Raw genomic sequence first — 18,872 nt, 5'->3', positions numbered from 1 at the left:
TTAGGGGTGATGAGTTCTCCACTAAATCACCTATTGAAGGCATTCAATTAAGTTATTGTCGGTATCTACTAGGGGTGTCACAACACACACCAATTATGGCCATGTACAGTAGTTAGGCAGATACCCCCTAGTTGTATTTATAAAAAAACAAATAATTAAATATTACAGTCAGACCATGAATGCTAATAATGTTTTACTCAAAAAAGCTTTCGTAGTTAACCGAAACTTTAAAAGTAAATGGTATCACATCATTATTAAACAATATTCAACAATATCATTCAGTTAACAACTGTGATAAATTAACCTTGACACAAATGAAACAAATTGATTTGGGCATCAAGGATTTATTTCTAACAAGATGGAAAGGTGAGGTTCATAACCACACCAAAGCAAATGAGAAAAACAAACTGAGAACATATTGGCTAATCAAATATATATATTTAGCCATATTTAGTCAAGGTAAAAAACTTTGAACTGCATAGTATGCTCACCAAATTGCATCTTAGTGACAATAGTCTCATGAAAAAATTAGTCATCATAAAAATAATCCCCTCAAACAACAGGGTTTGTGACATGTGTAACAAAAGTCTAATTGAGGATGAAATGCATTTTCTACTGGAATGCGACAAATATAATGAGTTGTGTACCAAACTGTTCAATAAAACTAAGGATATTATCCCAGCATTTGAAAATAAACCTGCAGAGAAAAAATTCATGGAATTGTTACATAATCAAAACATTATTATACCAGTAGCACAGTTCATAAGTAAAAGCTTTGAAGTCAGGAAGCAGGGTCTTACTTGACATTTTAATGCCTGCTGTCATTTTAGTAATCCAACATTATTTAGTTTTTTAGTGATTTTGTATTATTTAGTAATTTAGTGACTGTATTTTGTTATTTAGCATATTGTTTATAATATATTTTTTTTCTTGTACCTTGTGGCCATTTCCTTTCCCTCTGGGGATTGCGTAAGAGTCAATAAGTAAAAAAAGATAGGCTCAATTTTCTGGTTACCAACATCCATTGCTTTCAGAAAGCACTTATTAATCTAGGATCAACCTTTGTTTCAGTTTGATTTATACAATTTTGGAGTTGGCAATTCCAAATGAAACTACTATGTGTAACTTTTCTGTTGTATGTCTGCTGTGATGATTTTTTTAAAACAATGAGATGTTGACGTGATCTTGAGTATGGCATTTTTGCCAACATCTGCTTAGTATACATGTACTGTTTAAGGAGAGAGAATTTAAGCATGGACAGGCATAGACTACATGTAGTAGTTTTCAATAAACCAAAACCATACCATATGATAATGTGTTATGAATACCATTTACGCTAAGAAAAAGGATTATAGCGTCATTTGACTAGGTCAATGTTAGTATGTACATCTGTCTGCATTTCCTTGCTATAAATCTGCCTGTTATCAAGACAAAACCAGTGTGTAGTAAAGAAAAATAGCAATTGTATGCTGTACAATAAAAATAATAATAAATACACATTTTGTTTTTAAATAGAAACTTCGTGTATCACTTGAGGACATAGAATCTGTACTGCCAGTTTATGTCAAAATGGCAGATTCACTGAAGTAAGTCTATCTCATCTTGCTATCATATTTGTAATGTGTGTAAAACACTGATAATATCAGTTTAGTCTTTCATATCTCTTAATTGGGGTGTACATTTTAGCTTGCTGTCATTGAAGATGACAGAGCAGAGCTGCTAGTATAAATGATTGTCATTGTACATCTGTCAACAATTACATTTTTAGCTCAGCTGTTGACTTTGTCGAGCGGGCTTATCATATGAGTGATTGTCCGTCGTCGTCCGTGTCAACGTTTTACTTTTGCGACTTCTTCATGAAAAATACAAGCCTGAATGCTTTGATACTTGGTGTATATGTACCTTGGGTAGACCTCTCTAAGATTTGATTTGTAATAAGTTATATTTTTGACTTCTTGTTAAAAACCGCAAGTCCAATTGCTTTGATATTACATATATAGGTACTACATGTGAATCTCTCTCAGATTTGTTCATTTTGTAATGATATCTTCAATTCTCTAATTTTGGTGAATATTTTTGTCATTTTTGGTAAAAAGTTATATTTTCGACTTCTTGTTAAAAACCGCAAGTCCAATTGCTTTGATATTACGTATATAGGTACTACATGTGGACCTCTCCCAGATTTGTTCATTTTGTAATGATATCTTCAATCATTGCCGGAAATAGACAATAGAATCTGGTCAAGTAGAGATTTCCTGTCTATCTCATTGCAGTGACTATAATTACATGCAAAATTATTCAAGACAATGGATGATGTCATAGACTTTTAAGGTCTATTGTTTAGCCTAATTGAGAGTATATTGTTATGTTAAGTAGTTCACAGCTTGGGGTTGGAAACAATAGTAAGTGAGGTAATCTATTGTTTCCTTTGTTCTGTGTCCACTTGTATTTGTCAGCTGATCATATGAAGCCATGTAATAAATGGTTGTGGTTACCAGAGAACGAGATACCCTTAGGTACACTCTTAAGATGGCATTGAAGACAGCCACCCGTTATATACTTAAGGATGCGTTAGAGTTATTTTCGTGAATTTTGCTTTTTTTGTTATTACTTTTGTAAAGTTATTGGGCTCATAATTTTATCAAAATTAAAACTGAAACACATCTAGAATACCCTTTTTTTTAAAAAAAATAAGAAAAACTACTTGTATAACGGGATACTGTACAATTTGTTTTTGAGATAAAAGTCTGGACGCAAACAATAACATTGACTTATTGCGTAATTTGCATAATCCCTTCACGACAGAAACAGTGCACACTGAAGATGACGCGGTCATATCAACTCCGGCTCCTGATTATTGATCAATCACAAAAAAGAGGCCCCAAGGAAAAACTCAAAACGCAGTTCAGAGGAAGCGAAACTTTACCTATAACAGAAATGCATTGCCGACAGTACAATGGGGTTCACACTTTGAGTATTCAAACCAAGAGGGTAAAATTTCGTCAGCAAACATGATCAATTTCCATCTTCCAAAAAGTCGGGCAGACAAGTTATGCAGGGCCGCCGTGAACTGTAACAACTTCGCTTCTTTTTGGAGGACGAATACGAATCCAAAACTTTATAGTGTTGGATTTTATTACTGCAAGGCTACTAAGTGACTCCATGTTATGTGTTTTGTTGTAAAAATCAGTCCATCTGATGCTTTAAATGTCCAAAATTAGCGCAGCGCAACGTGACAAATGTTTTGTTTTTTGGCGTTTCCAGGCAGAAGAAATCTGACGCCATGGAGGTCATTCAAGTGAGTTGTGCGTCGTCAGAAATTGACCTACTTTCATGAAATTCACACACATTGATAACGTATTGGCGCAGAATAAAACCCTTGAAGCATTTTTTGAGAACTTCTCGCAATAAAAAATAAAAGGCTTTTAAATTCCTTGTCTATGGGTGAAATAACAGGAAAAATGTAAATTGGTGTCATTGTAAACAAATATGCAATCTATGTTCTAACACTCTCGAGGCATTGACGGGGCTGATGCTGTCTTGATTTTTCAGCTTTCTTTTTTTACAGAACCCCTACGGTTTTCATACAAAACTAATTTTTATTCAAAATAACACCTCTATGTTCACTTAGTAATCACGTGACTAATTCGTGGTACATGTCACAGATCATTTTTTTCAAAAAGCCAGGAACAAGGGCTTCAAGAAAATATATAATTTGCTACGCTTCAAAACACTTTTCTTCATGAAAACAGTTTTTACTTTTTAGAGCATGATAACTCTACCGCATCCTTAATACAAAAATATGTGGACAGACTAATCTTGTAAATATCATTGTGGCAGTCAACGGCGATTGGTATGCAAATTACGTTTGTCTGACGCATTACAAAACAAAAGTCTAGACTGTCGTAGAATAATACACAACTCGCGGACAGACAGTGTGATGAAACCCCTTTTTTACAAAGAGGAAAAACGGCCGATACAATATATTGATCTTGTGGTCTGACCTTCAGCATCAAAAGCAGTATGGCGATAGTGCTTCGCGTTCGAAAAGTGGGATAATTTTTAACATGGAATAACGGCCGGACATAAACTAAATCTTGATTCAGGTTACTTCCTGTTGTTAATTGGATTAAAACAGTTATATTTGCTAACAACTGGATCGTACATCTGTGTAAAAAATGCATGAATTTTAGCTCTAATTTGGGCAGCGAATACTGCGTCTACAACTGCGTTGGCTGCGTCGCCGTGTTCATTGAACCAGAGAGTATCCAGAACGAAGCGAACAAACTTGAACAGTCACCTGCGTTACTGCATTTACCTATTTTTAAAAATAGAGTTTAGCACACAATTACATATCGTCCATTGGTAATACACTGGGCCAGTGTAGGATATATCATCAAGTTTTACGGCAAGTTGGGCATTTAATGGTGGAGTTTTGATGGAAACATCTATAACATATCGAAAGCTTGGAACGTCACCTGTCTATTACGAAGCACACAAAAGTGAAAAAATGAAAAATATAAACTCAAAATTAAATTTTGTTTTAATAGATGTTTATGCAATGCATTCTCTATGGCACATCCTGTGATGTTTATTTGACTGGGGAACACTGGCCAGGGCGGAAGTCGGCCATCTTGTCCACTCATTTCTGGTAATGTCTCTAGTTTTAGTGAATATTTTTGTCATTTTTGGTAAAAAGTGATATTTTCGACTTCTTGTTAAAAACCTCAGGTCCAATTGCTTTGATATTACATATATAGGTACTACATGTGGACCTCTCTCAGATTTGTTCATTTTGTAATCATATATTTAATTCTCTAGTTTTAGTGAATATTTTTGTCATTTTTGGTAAAAAGTGATATTTTCAACTTTTTGTTAAAAATCACAATCATTTATGGTGAAAAATGATATTTTTGAATTCTTGTTGAAAACAGCAAGTCCCATTGCATTGATACTATACATATTGTTCATTTTCTAATGATATCTTCTGTTCTTTAATTGTAATGTGCATTGCTAACAGCGGAGCTATCTCAGCCGAGAGGCTGCTTGTAAGACTTTCTGAAAACTATCAAACTGATTGCCTTGATATTTGATATGTAAGTGCTTTTGGTGATTCATGGGCTACCTATGTGTTGGATTTGTTCATTTCATGAAGATATCATTAATTCTCTATTTTTAGTGAATGTTTTTGTCATTTAAAAAAGCCCATATTCGATTTCTTCCTGAAAACTTTCAATTTCAATTGTTTTGATACATGTGTGAACCTCTATCAGATTTGTTCATTTTATGACAACATCCTTTTTTTAGTGAATATTTTTGTCATTTGGTACTTGATATGTAATAATGTACCATAAAAAATGTTGCCCTCTAAAAATTCAACAATCTACTTGATTAGCAGATTGTTTTAATTTATTAGCAGGTTTCTGACATCATTTTTGACTCCTGTGTGCAAAGCACACAATGGGAGACTTTGCAGTTACCCTGACTGTATGTGTGTGATTTGATTAGGTTTTGGTAGAAATCCATGCATATTAATTACCTAATTTGCATGATAATTAGCTCATTTTTAGCTGTTCCATGACTGTTCCATTGATATCTAAAGAACCACTCATTGAATTTCGATGAAACTTGGTACATAGATGCTCTGAACATATGCACAGATTTGATTAGTTTTTAGTAAAAATCTATGCATATTAATTACCTAATTTGCATGATACTTAGCTAATTTATAGCTGTTCCATGACGGTTCCACCGATATCTAAGAACCACTCATTGGATTTTGATGAAACTTGGTTCATAGATGCTCTGAACTAATGCCAGGTTTTGATTAGTTTTGGGTGAAAATCTGTGCATATTAATTACCTAATTTGCATAATGATTAGTAATTTTCGGCTTTTCCACTGATAACTCAACTACTAATCATCACATTTCAATGAAACTTGGTACCTAGATATCATAGGACACTGCACAGACCTAGTAGTTTTTAGGGTAATATCAGTACATATTAATTACCTAATTTGCATAATAAATAAATTTTCAGCTTTTGATATTTCAAGTACTAATCATCACATTTCAATGAAACTTGGTACATAGATCCTCTAGGACTATGCAGAGATCTGATTAGTTTGGGGTAAATAATTGTGCATATTAATTAACTTATTTGCATAATTATTTAATTTTCAGCGTTTTCATTGATATCTCGAGTACTAATCATCACCTTTAAATGAAACTTTGTACATAGATGCTCTAGGACAATGTACAAATACATGATTGATCAGTTTTGGGTTAAAATCTGTTAATATAAATTCCCGAATTAGCATAATAATTCATAATTGTTTGGTTCTAATCACATTTCAATGAAACTTGGTACATAGATGGTCTGTAACATTGCACAGACTTATTAGTTTTAGGGAAGAGTAGGAAATCAAACTCGCGGTTTACCGCGGTGGTGGTGGGTGCTCGCCGGTCGACCACATTTTATGCAAATTTATGCATAGATTCCATGACCCCGGTTTACCGCGGTCGTGTGCGGTAGGCTCGCATGGCAATTTACACCCTATTGTTAAGACTGTGAATGGACACAATAGACTGGGAAACTAAAGGTTACTTGCCGCCAAGTTCAAATAATAAAAATCGAGTGGTACCAGAAGATTGGAAAAATCGTCTCTATTAGTTCGCAGAAGAACACTATTTTATTTTCACTAGTCTTGGTATAACATCGCAAAGCAACCCAGAATAATGTAGACCCCACATAATGTAAAATAATATCACATTATTTTGAATTTACATCATGTATAGTCTCAGGATTTATTTTAAAAGATTAATGTTTCGCGTATACCAATATAATCGGGCGAAGTATAAATTCCAAGTGTAAAACACTTGATGAGAGGCCGCAGTTTACGTTACCTCGAGACCATGCACTAAGTAGGAAAACCAAGCCGAAGTCGAAGAGGGAGTGTCACACACTTGGTGCTACAATATATACTACAACAACTGGGTGATCAGCGAAAAAAATAGCGCACTTCTTGGCGAAACTGACTAATCTAATAAACCTTGGCCCAAGTTTAACCCCAAGTCACGCACTGAACAAGTGGGTTGTTACCTTGGTGACCATTCGCGCTCCGCACGTTGACCTTTTTATTATATACATCTCATTACGCAAATTTTTACTGGCTCTGCGTTGCCTACGTAAAAATTGTTACCGTTCTGTGTGAATATTTCACCATTGCCGACGTGATAATGCGTTGCCTTCGTAATAATTACGCAAACTTATTTTCCATTGTTTACGTACTGGCTGTGAATATTTCAACTTTGCCGACTTGATAATGCGTTGGCTTCGTAATAATTGCGCAAACTTGTTTTTCATTGTTTACGTACTGGCTGTGAATATTTCAACTTTGCCGACTTGATAATGCGTTGCCTTTGCAATAATTACGCAAACTTATTTTTTATACCCCTGTCGACACCTCGAGTCAGGCTGCTATCACCCTTTCTATTTCAGTAATTGACGGTCTGTAGGTGTTAAGTTGTCACCTCCAACTGATTGAGCGGGCAATTAAATACGCGATAATACCAGACTTAGTTTTTCTACTTTAAAACTGACGGCAAAACACAATACAATCGTCCGGAGCCATCGAACTACGCAACTTAGTCGAAACCGTGACTTACTGCCTCAGAGACGGGGCCACTGAATAACTGTTGTTGATAATGATATTGTAAACAAACACGCACACACAAAACATTAAAGCCAGAAAAGTCAAGTCAAGAAACAACATTTCAAATAATAATAATTATGGTTTGACATCTATATCATTTTGAAATAAACTAAATTTCATGTAAATAAAATGTATGCGTTACAATTTACTGTAATTTCAAACTCGGGGCAGCGTACTTTGAACGCAGAGTATTCGATCGCTTACATTTCGAGTGAAAAAAAACCAAAACAACGTCAGGTGCTTTTGAACTACATGCGGTTGGCACAGTAACGGGCAATGACCTCAGCGGCTCACACGCAATGAAATTCTAATCGAGCCAGCTAGCGTTATCGTACGGTATGATACATGCGCAAGGCAAGATTTATGAAACGAAACAGAAAATAATCATGTCATTGTCTGTGCAATGCAGACAGCCTGACCTGTTTTGATTAGTTTGCCCGTTTCTCGTTTGCTGGCCATTTTTTCTGGAGTGTGACACAAATGGTGAACATGATACTGTCAAATCAATAAAGAACCAGGATACGGCTTGGATACGCTGAAACTTTGTAAATCGTCCTCTTTTCAATTGTAAACTTTATTCCAGTGTAATAAAGGTATATACCTACATGTACCATGAAAAATTGTATCGCATCACTTTGGAAATTTACGCTAAATACATGTACTAAATAAATACTAAACAAGCGCACATATAGTATTCATTTACAGCATCGGATTTTAAAACAATGACTCGTGGAATCACAAAGAAACTGTTAAGTACGTATTTCACACATTACCGAGGACCGCAGTAGAGACCTCTAATTATAAGCAGTCCGCGGCTCTCCCCGGCGTTCTGCGGTACACCGCAGTAATGACCGCGGTGCACCACCCGTTTGATTTCCTACTCTTCCCTTACACTCTGTTCATTTCAATTTTCTGATTGGCATAATTAGTTTTCAGCTTTTCCATCAATATCTCAAGTACAAGTAATTTTGAATTAATTTTTACTGTGTCTCTAATACTCTCAGCACATGGGAGTTCTTTCTAAGCTTTCTGATCTAAATTAGTTTTGGCGATGTTAAAAGATGCCTTGTGGGCATAAACTTTATTATTAGCAAAGTTGCATTATGATCCTTTGATGTGGACATTTTTTAGTCCTCGTTCAGACTCAGTCTGAAAACGGGGACTTATGTTTTGACCTCCGTGTGTCCGTGCGTGCGTCTAGATCTGTATCTTAGAAATGCCTGGACCAATCACAATCAAACTTCACACATACATCATACATGATATTATACATATGCACGTCAATTTGTTCCACGATCTGATTCAAGATGGCTGAATGGCGGCCATTTTTGTGCTAAAAATCATCAAAATCAAGCATTTCTCAGCTGTTTACAGATGGATTTTGTTCAAACCTTGTATATACGTTGGACATTATAGGAACTTGATGCACATCATTTTGTTTTACGATCTGATTCAAGATGGCCGAATGGAGGCCATTTTTGTGCTAAATAATCCTAAAAATCAAGCATTTCTCGGCTGTTTACAGATGGATTTTGTTCAAACTTGGTATATACATTAGACATTATGGGACCTTGATGCTAATAATTTTGTTTTTCAGATAAGATTCAAAATGGCTGACTGGTGGCCATTTTGTTTTAATGAATGTGGTTTTCGTGCCATATCTCTGACATGCTTTCACTGATTATGTTCAAATATTAAATATTCATTATACATCATGTCATAGATAGACAGATATATTGGTTTGACGATCCTATTCAAAATGGCCAAATGGTGGCCATTTTTGTGCTAAAAAAATCATCAAATATCAAGCATTTATGGATGGATTTCATTCAAACTTGGTACATATATTAGACATTACAGGTTCCTGATGCACATCATTTATTTTTCAGATTGGATTCAAAATGGCTGTCTGGCGGCCATTTTGTTTTAATGAATGGGCTTCTAGACCTACATGTATATCTCCGACTTGTTTTGACTGATTATGTTCAAATTTTATATATTCGTTATACATCATGTTATATATATACACATGTATTCAAAATGGTTGATTTTGAATGCTATTCCAGAGCAATATCTCTCAATACGAACAAGTACTTGTTTGACGATCAGATACAAATGTCAATCATTTTAATGTTAAAAAATCATATTTCTGACATGGTTATATTCCAGCTATATTACTATAAACAAAACTATATTTCTTAAATTTGATAACTAACTGGGACTGTGCCATGCATGGCTTGTTAAATAAAAGATTTGTTGAAAGAGTTTCAATAACTTGCATGATGATGTTAAACAGATGAAATGTATTTTGCCTATTCGCACAAAAATAGTAGTACCAGTTTTTGTACTCTTGTTTTTTTTTCCTCGCCATGATAACATCACAAGTAATTGTGTTTTGACAGAAATGCTTCTTTCTGACAACAACAAATCCTTAAAATTCAACCAGTTCACGGTAGGTTTCTAGGGTGGATTTGTTCATTTTAGGAAAATATCATTATTTTCAGCAAATATTTTTGTTATTTTTAGTAAAAAATTATATTGTCAACTTATTTTCTTGGAAAGTACCGTACTATCCTGATGGCATAATTCAGATGGGGGTCTGCATGTGACTTCATAGATATAATATTGTCATAGAACAGTTAGATTTGAAATCTCCAGACTGATTTAGATTTTTCTTTCATAACAGAAAGCCAAAATTGAAACCTGGCAAACCCACTTGTATGAAATGTCATGTTAAAATGTGCAGCAACAAATTATTTCCTAGACATACATGCCTGAAAGGAGTATTGTTGACATTTGTATATTATATATATGATTGATCTAATATGTTTTAAATGATGTATGACTCAAAAATCAATATGCACTTTGTAAACTGTGTTAGTTGTTACTGTCTTATAGATTCTTTAATTACATTAATTAATTTCCTGGTATATCAATGAAATGGACAAGTATTTTTTATACATGTGGGTTGTCATTACATGACACACAGGTTAATTAATTGTATTTGCTCTGTAAGAAACACATGTACGGTAAATCAACAAGATTTATTGTATACTGGATTATTTATATATAACTTATTATGAAAACATACACAACTTTGTCATTTGTGTAAGTGCATGTGTAATAATAGACCATTATAATTATTATTGTTTACCTAGCCTTGGTGAGACTGCTTATAATCTAGACATGGCTACCGATGTTAGAATGAAGTTATTGAAGATGTATGAAATTATGGATATTATAAGGTAATGCTGCAATCCTGGACTACAATGCATTCTTTGAGTACATTTTGGTGCTATATTACTCTTGTTTTTATTGTATTTTTCTATAATTTTAGACCAAATGAACATAAGTATCTATTTGCTGCAGGTGATAAAAATATGATTTTGGTAAATTCTTTTGTTAAAACCTAAACCTTGTGAATTTTAAATTGAATTATTCATGGGAGAGAATGTAGCTATACTTGTATACCATATACTATAGAGTGATGCATCAAGGTTTCAATACAATGAAAAGAAATGACTCATTTTCCTCCATGCATCACCACTATACAAGTAAGTATACTGATTGGTCTATTGGCATTGACGGTGACAGTTTTATGCACTCCTTCAATTATCGTAATTCTATCATCATGGTATTTTGGAGCAATAAACCTGGAAAAGTAGTAAATGATGAAGATGCTGATGACGAAGTAGCGTGTTGTGATCTCTTTCCATTGGAATTTGAACAACGAAGTCACATGTTTTTGTCAGTTAAACTATGTGGTGATATAAGATGACAAAATCTATTTGTTTAAATTTGTTGTTTGATTGATGGATCTACCTCTTTGGCATGCCCAATCAAATCATTCATTTTAACTGAGGTCAGCTTTATTAACCATGCAAATTGCATGATTGAACTGCCTGCCTTTTTTACTGATAAATAGACTCATGTAATCATAATTATTATTTCAAGTACACAACCTTTCCAAATAACTGTAGTAAATGCACTTGAGTCAACATCAAAAATAATTGATAGCGACTATCCTTGGAGGCTTTCAGATGGCGATGACGCGAATTTTCATTCTCTCTTTTAAAGTATCCATCATCAAATGTCACTAATTCTGACTTTTATTTCACCAGCAAAAAAATTCTTGTGCTGGGGATGTCTGGAGAGAATCGAGCAACGCAAACTGAGCAGCGACTTCAACGAATGATTCGGCAGTATGTTACGTCTTATTTACAAGATAACATGGTAACCCTGCAGGCACTTCCATCTCGAGATCAGTATGAGAGACTTAAACTGGAAAGAGAGGCAGCCATTGCAAGGAGATTAGAAAAGCAAAAACAGGCAGCCATAGAAGCGCAAAGACAAGAAGATGAAAGAAGGGAAAATGAGAAAAGAAAACAGGAACGGTTTTCATTCATGACTCATCAATTGAGCACTAGCCCAAGTCATTCTAGAGACGGTGTTAGCACTGAGAGATCTGTTGCTAAGGAAAGCGTTGGCAAGGAAGGATGGGAACCTACACAGTTACCTGTGGCAGCATCGGCTTCCGATCCAATGCTGCTTCAAATGGACATTATTAGAAACTACATACAACAGGCCAGGAATGCACAGAAATTGGATGAGGTTAAAATGCTAGAGAGTAACTTGCATGAGCTGCAGTCAGAATATTGGAAACAGAAGCAAAGTAATGTGCAAAATAAGATAAATCAACTGTGATATTTTGTGACTGAAGTGTTATTTTTACAAAAAATCTGGGAAACTTGTTTCGTTAAAAATTAAAATTACCAAATAGAAAGTGACAAACTATCTGATTTTTAAGCTGTTTGATTTTTAAACCATTGTGTGTTTCAGATTTATACTAGCATTTATATGGTTTTAATGTCTGTCTGTCTGTCTGTCTGTCTGTCTGTCTGTCTGTCTGTCTGTCAATTTCTCCACATTGTCTGTTATGACTCTCCTTTCAAAGATTGGAAATTAACACTTATTTGCATATGCCCACTATTCCATATATGTGACTGAGGTGTTCAAATTGGAAATGTTTTTGATCAAATATACCTTTGCTATAAAGTGATCACAATATTCAGTAATGATCACATCTTAATACTTCATGTAATTCTTAGCTAGAAATATGACCTAATTTTGATACAACAGTATATAACAGATTCTAAATTAACTGGATACGCTCACACCAAAATTTCTGTGTAGTTTAATTGAGGGTGGTTAATTGATTAGTCATGGTGGTTTTAGTTTTAGGTGTGTAGTTATGCATGAAACCATCTTCTTTCTTAATTGTTTCTGTAATTAAACTTAATCATGAAATTTCACATATTTCTTGAACTTAATAGTTACCTGTTAATGTTGTTTAATAAATGATGTTACATGGATAGATAAATTAATAATAATAATAACTTTATTACGCCTTATTGTGAAATTACATCTCAATTTTAGCTAATTGTAATAAAAAGAAAAAGAAGTAACTAAATCACATAAAAAAGACACAATTACTACTAGGTACATTACTAATAGTGCTTAAGAGGAGAAAATTTACATTGTGCTTGGAAGTTAGCATGTAAAGTATAAGATGATTTAAGATAGGTAATAACATGTTTAATGAGTTTTATTTCTGATGTATTCATGATATACTTAAATTTTTCAATATTACTGGCAGACTGGAAATCTGGAAATTGTTCAGTGAAGACCATACATAGTTTCTCACGATCTGTTTTATAGATTTTACAGGATGTAATGAAATGTATTTCATCTCCAAGTATGTTACACATCCTGCAAACTCTGTTGTCAACTGGTGTTTTTGGTCTCTTGTAACGTCCTAGCTCTATTTCTAATTCGTGGTTGCTAAGTCTCAGTTTAGACATAAACTTAATTTCCTCTCTCTTATTCAACATGTATAAATAAGGTGATGTGCTAATGTCATCTTTTAATAAAGAATATGTTCTCATTTTTGAATCTGGTCTTTTGATGTCCTGAAGCCATGAATTTATATAATGATCTTTGGCCAACTGATAAAAAGTTTGTTTTTGTACAGACTGAATGTTAATTTTGTAAATTTTACTAATCTTAATTAGACTAATGTATGAAATAACCAATATGAAATCAATTCAATTTATGTATAAACCATGTTGCCATGCAGTTTAACAATTTTAATTGCAGATTATTGTACCAGCCTGTTTTATTTATTGTATTTAATGAAACTTGATGAATGTTACCAAATCAAAAACATGATTTACTCAGTTCAAATTAAAATGATGACTACTGTGGAATACTTTATTTTCGCTGGAATTTATTTCCGCTGAAAAGGCTTTTTGGGCGTTTTGCTTGGAATTTATTTTCACTGATTTTTGATGAGATTAATGTAAAATATAGGAAAAAATGTATATTCACCGGATTTTATTTTCACGGAATCATCCCTTCAGCGAAAATAGCGAAAATAAATTCCAAGCGAAAATAAAGTATTCTACAGTACATTATTTTTTGTTGGGTTTTTTGACTCCGGTACTTTGCATTAACTGCAAACAGTTGTCATTGAAGCTCAATATTGAAAATTAGTGCAGTTATAGGATGACAGTACATCCAGTAAGTACCAGGATATGTGACCTTTAGAAGCGCAGTACATCTAGTGAGTACCAGGATGTGTGACCTTTAGGATTGCTGTACATCTAGTGAGTACCAGGATGTGTGACATTTAGGATTGCTGTACATCCAGTAAGTACCAGGATGTGTGACATTTAGGATTGCTGTACATCCAGTAAGTACCAGGATGTGTGACCTTTAGGAGCGTAGTACATCTAGTGAGTACCAGGATGTGTGACCTTTAGGATTGCTGTACATCCAGTAAGTACCAGGATGTGTGACCTTTAGGATTGCTGTATATCCAGTAAGTACCAGGATGTGTGACCTTTAGGAGAGCTGTTATAGGATGACAATACATCCAGTGAGTACCAGGATGTGTGAACTTTAGGATTGCTGTACATCCAGTAAGTACTAGGATGTGTGACCTTTAGGATTGCTGTATATCCAGTAAGTACCAGGATGTGTGACCTTTAGGATTGCTGTATATCCAGTAAGTACCAGGATGTGTGACCTTTAGGAGTGGTGTTATAGGATGACAGTACATCCAGTAAGTACCAGGATGTGTGACCTTTAGGAGTGGTTTTATAGGATGACAGTACATCCAGTAAGTACCAGGATGTGTGACCTTTAGGATTGCTGTACATCCAGTAAGTACCAGGATGTGTGACCTTTAGGAGTGGTGTTATAGGATGACAGTACATCCAGAAAGTAACAGGATGTCTTGCCTTTAAAGGGGCTATGCTTTAAGACCTCTTGACCTTATTCAAACAGTTTGAGTCATTCCTATAAACTGCGCTTGTGATAGTAATGTATTTGTAACTAACATTTTTTAAGTTATTGCATGAATATTGTCTGAAATAAAGAATTTTTTTTGATAAATATACATTTCAAAGTCATCAATGTAGGATAAGAAAGTATACTGTAAAATTAGCTATTTTGTACAAAATCATTGTGAGTAACCATATAAAAAAAATGTGAAATTTTTAGCTCCGCTGTCGACTTTGTCGAGCGGAGCTTATCATATGAGTGATTGTCCGGCGTCCGTGTCAATGTTTTACTTTTTCGACTTCTTCTTGAAAACTACAAGCCTGAATACTTTGATACTTGGTGTATATGTACCTTGGGTAGACCTCTCTGATTTGTTCATTTCATGATCATATCTTCAATTCTCTAATTTTGGTGAATATTTTTGTAATTTTTGGTAAAAAGTGATATTTTCGACTTCTTGTTAAAAACCGCAAGTCCAATTGCTTTGATATTACATATATAGATATTACATGCGAATCTCTCTCAGATTTGTTCATTTTGTAATGATATCTTTAGTTCTCTAATTTTGGTGAATATTTTTGTCATTTTTGGTAAAAAGTGATATTTTCAACTTCTTGTTAAAAACCACAAGTCCAATTGCTTTGATATTACATACATAGGTACTACATGTGGACCACTCTCAAATTTGTCCATTTTGTAATGATATCGTCAATTCTCTAATTTTGGTGAATATTTTTGTAATTTTTGGTAAAAAGTGATATTTTCTTCTTGTTAAATATCACAATCATTTATGGTGAAAAATTATATTTTTGAATTCTTGTTGAAAACAGCAAGTCCCATTGCATTGATAATATGCATATTGTTCATTTTCTAATGATATCTTCTGTTCTTTTATTGAAATGTGTATTGCTAACAGCGGAGCTATCTCAGCCGAGAGGCTGCTTGTTAGTCCCCGTTCAGGCGCAGCCTGAAAAGGGGACTAATAATTCAGGTTATGTCCATAATTCCGTCTCCAACATTTTCTCAGAAATTCTACAGCAGATATCAGTGAAACTTGGCAGGTTGATGAACATGTCCCCTCCGAGTATGCACGTAATTTTTTTTCCAGATCTGAAAATCCCAAGTGGGTCTTTTTCACGATTTTATCAAAAATTGCCTCTCCCGGCAACATTGACAAAACGTCTGCGCATGCTCGCTGTTTTCGCTGAAGGAATGTTTCAGTTAAAATAAAATCCAGCGAATATACCCTTTTCTTATATTTTACAGTCAACTTGTCAAAAATCAATGAAAATAAATTCAATACAAAACACCCAGAAAAAGTCTTTTCAGCGAATGATAATTCCAGCTGAAATAAAATATTTTACAGTAAATTAGATCTGTGAGTAACGCTACAGCATGTGATTTCTCCATTGCGTGCAATTTATTATAGTACTGTTTATACATGTATTCTGTTTGGCTCAGTGGTCTCATTCACTCGTTACTAGAAGAACTAGTAACTTTATTTGATTTCAAGAACTTCAAGAAGGCGACATAAGAGACGTGTTTGCAAAGGTAAGTTTTCCAGTTTATTGGGGTACGATTGGTGTACATTTCATGACATACGGACATGAATATTATGATGATTGCCAGCTTTATATTCTTGTGAAAAACCAAAAAAAGCAAACAATTGTCTCTAATCTACGAAACTAGTTTGTGAATTGTATACCCTGTCAAATTATTGTACACGAACGATTAATTCACGAGGACATAGTTTTCAAGTACCAGTAAATCGTTTTCCGGTCTTTTGCTTGTGTAGCAATTTCCGAAATATTCACAACTCGGGGGGGGGGGGGGAATTTCCCTGTGTCGATCAATTTATTCATTATATAATAGCAGGTTGCCTATGATTATATTCGTATTTTTTATGTTGTAAGCATTGAACTGTTAGTTGCAATGAAGATTTTGGCGATCTTGTGCGATTCAACATGGCGGATGTACAGTGACAACACGTGTATGGACGGTCGGTCGAGCAGTCTGCAACGGACCACAGTCTGTGAACGGGCCGTGAAATCGCCCGTTTTTTCGGCATTTTTTTTTTTTAATGTTTTGGATATTTCATTCACTCCTGATGCCTAAAAGAGTCTAATTTATATTTTACCGTAGTCATTGACACCTATTCAAGAGTATCATGTTTATTGTGAATAGTGTGAATGGGTAAGCTTCGTTTCGACAATGGGCTGTTATTTCTGTGAACAACAAATTATTCTTTGAATGCTCAGTTTATTTTTTGAAAACAACTAATTTTTCGATTTAAAAAAAATCATGCTGTTTTCCCCGTCAAAATCAAAGCATAAAGATCTTGCTAAACATCGGTGAATCCCCTGTTGCGTTCACCACGAGGTCACTGAGCCGTCATTAACATATTTAAATAACCACGTGTACTGAAATAACATGGCGGATATCGCATCGCATTTACATTCGACCGAAATCATTCGTTTACGATGAAACTAAGTTGAATATTACTTCCAATTCATAAAAATTCAACGAATTATTTTTTTGTGCGTATTATAATCATTACTGAATAATAATAAACAATTGCAATACTTCGAAAACAAGTAAGTTATTCACTTGCGAAACACAGAATGACCAGATTGTGCTACCGTGATCATTTGCTACCGGTACTAACAACTAAGCAATGTATTCGTGTTTGTATTTATTCGAAACTTCTTTTAGAAAATACTTTACTTTTCGTAAACTTTACTGAATTTTTGGGGGGATTCAATTCCAACATTTTGCGATGCCTATTTTAGAACCAAATTAAGGCCTTTCACTCTTCTCTGAGTGTGACACCTAAACGAGAGGTTTTGTGGTGTATAAACTGGCACTAAATGAAAAAGCTGTTGAACCTTATTCAAATTTATAAGTACATGTTATTATGCATTTCATTATGAAAACTGACTAAATTAAATGTGATCTTATTTTTAATTTGAACAGAATTATGATTTATATCGGTAATGACGTTTTCATCCAATATTAATTGTGTAATTGTTAAAATGCCTACCTACACATTTATTGTTTTTGTTTCTGTTGCCCTGAAATAGACATTTGTAAAAAAAAAAAAAAAAATTTAAAAATCATGCTTGATTCAAATTCAAAAAAAAAAAGATGTAGCCATGTAGCCCCTTCCTGTTATCTGTTTCCAACTTCTTCCAGAGTAAAACTGGTGAAGCCATGTAATTGCCATACAATCATCAACTGTGGGAAAACTTGTATGTTATTGAAAATCTTTATTTTGTTGTCTGTGAATTAATATAATATTTGAAATGTTGTAATGGTGCAAAATATTCTCAAGCAATTGGTTTTCTGGTGGCACTACACTGTGCATTTATGCATGATCTCAGCTTACTAAGTGATGATGGTGGTTGAAATGGAAAACTGAATACAAAAATCCAGTAACATCTCAAACGAATTTCCGTCTGCTGTGAATGCATGTTTCGTTACATCAAATAAATAACCCAATTTTATTGAATGTATCCAAAAACATGGTACCAATGATCTGAAATTTCAGGAGTGCTCGCTGAAGGTTTATCAATCTTGCTTATTGTCTTGTTCTTTACCAATCCTGCATTTCAGTTAATAGAATTTATACTAAAAAAAAATAGTTTCTGTTTTTCTTCTAATAATTCGGCCATTCTCAAAAACAAATATTTTTCCATGGTCGAAATGCAAGAAGATTACAAAACTACTGTGATTGCATAGCGATACTTGTAGGGCCATTGTCAATTAGTTCGCCTGATCAACACAGCGTTATACATAGGGCTGATATTGAATCAC

At 34.1% G+C, this 18,872-nt stretch overlaps 1 protein-coding gene across 2 annotated transcripts in view; it reads left to right on the top strand.

Moving 5' to 3' along the window:
* Positions 1–15,174, top strand: part of LOC102800991 (rabenosyn-5-like) — a 47,876-nt gene extending 32,702 nt beyond the window's left edge. For both annotated transcript variants that reach the window (XM_085497266.1, XM_085497265.1), the window contains 3 exons: positions 1,516–1,586; positions 10,874–10,960; positions 11,837–15,174. In XM_085497266.1, the coding sequence (XP_085353392.1) occupies positions 1,516–1,586; positions 10,874–10,960; positions 11,837–12,419 (741 nt within the window). In that variant the 3' untranslated portion in view covers positions 12,420–15,174. The remainder of the gene's footprint in view (positions 1–1,515; positions 1,587–10,873; positions 10,961–11,836) is intronic.
* The last annotated feature ends 3,698 nt before the right edge of the window (positions 15,175–18,872 follow it).

The sequence above is a fragment of the Saccoglossus kowalevskii genome, chromosome 3 (genome assembly GCF_978046115.1).
Source record: "Saccoglossus kowalevskii chromosome 3, keSacKowa6.1, whole genome shotgun sequence".
In the NCBI taxonomy this organism is placed as follows: Eukaryota; Metazoa; Hemichordata; class Enteropneusta; family Harrimaniidae; genus Saccoglossus; species Saccoglossus kowalevskii.
The sequence above is the reverse complement of the archived record's forward strand: the minus strand, read 5'-3'. Positions and strand labels throughout refer to the sequence as shown.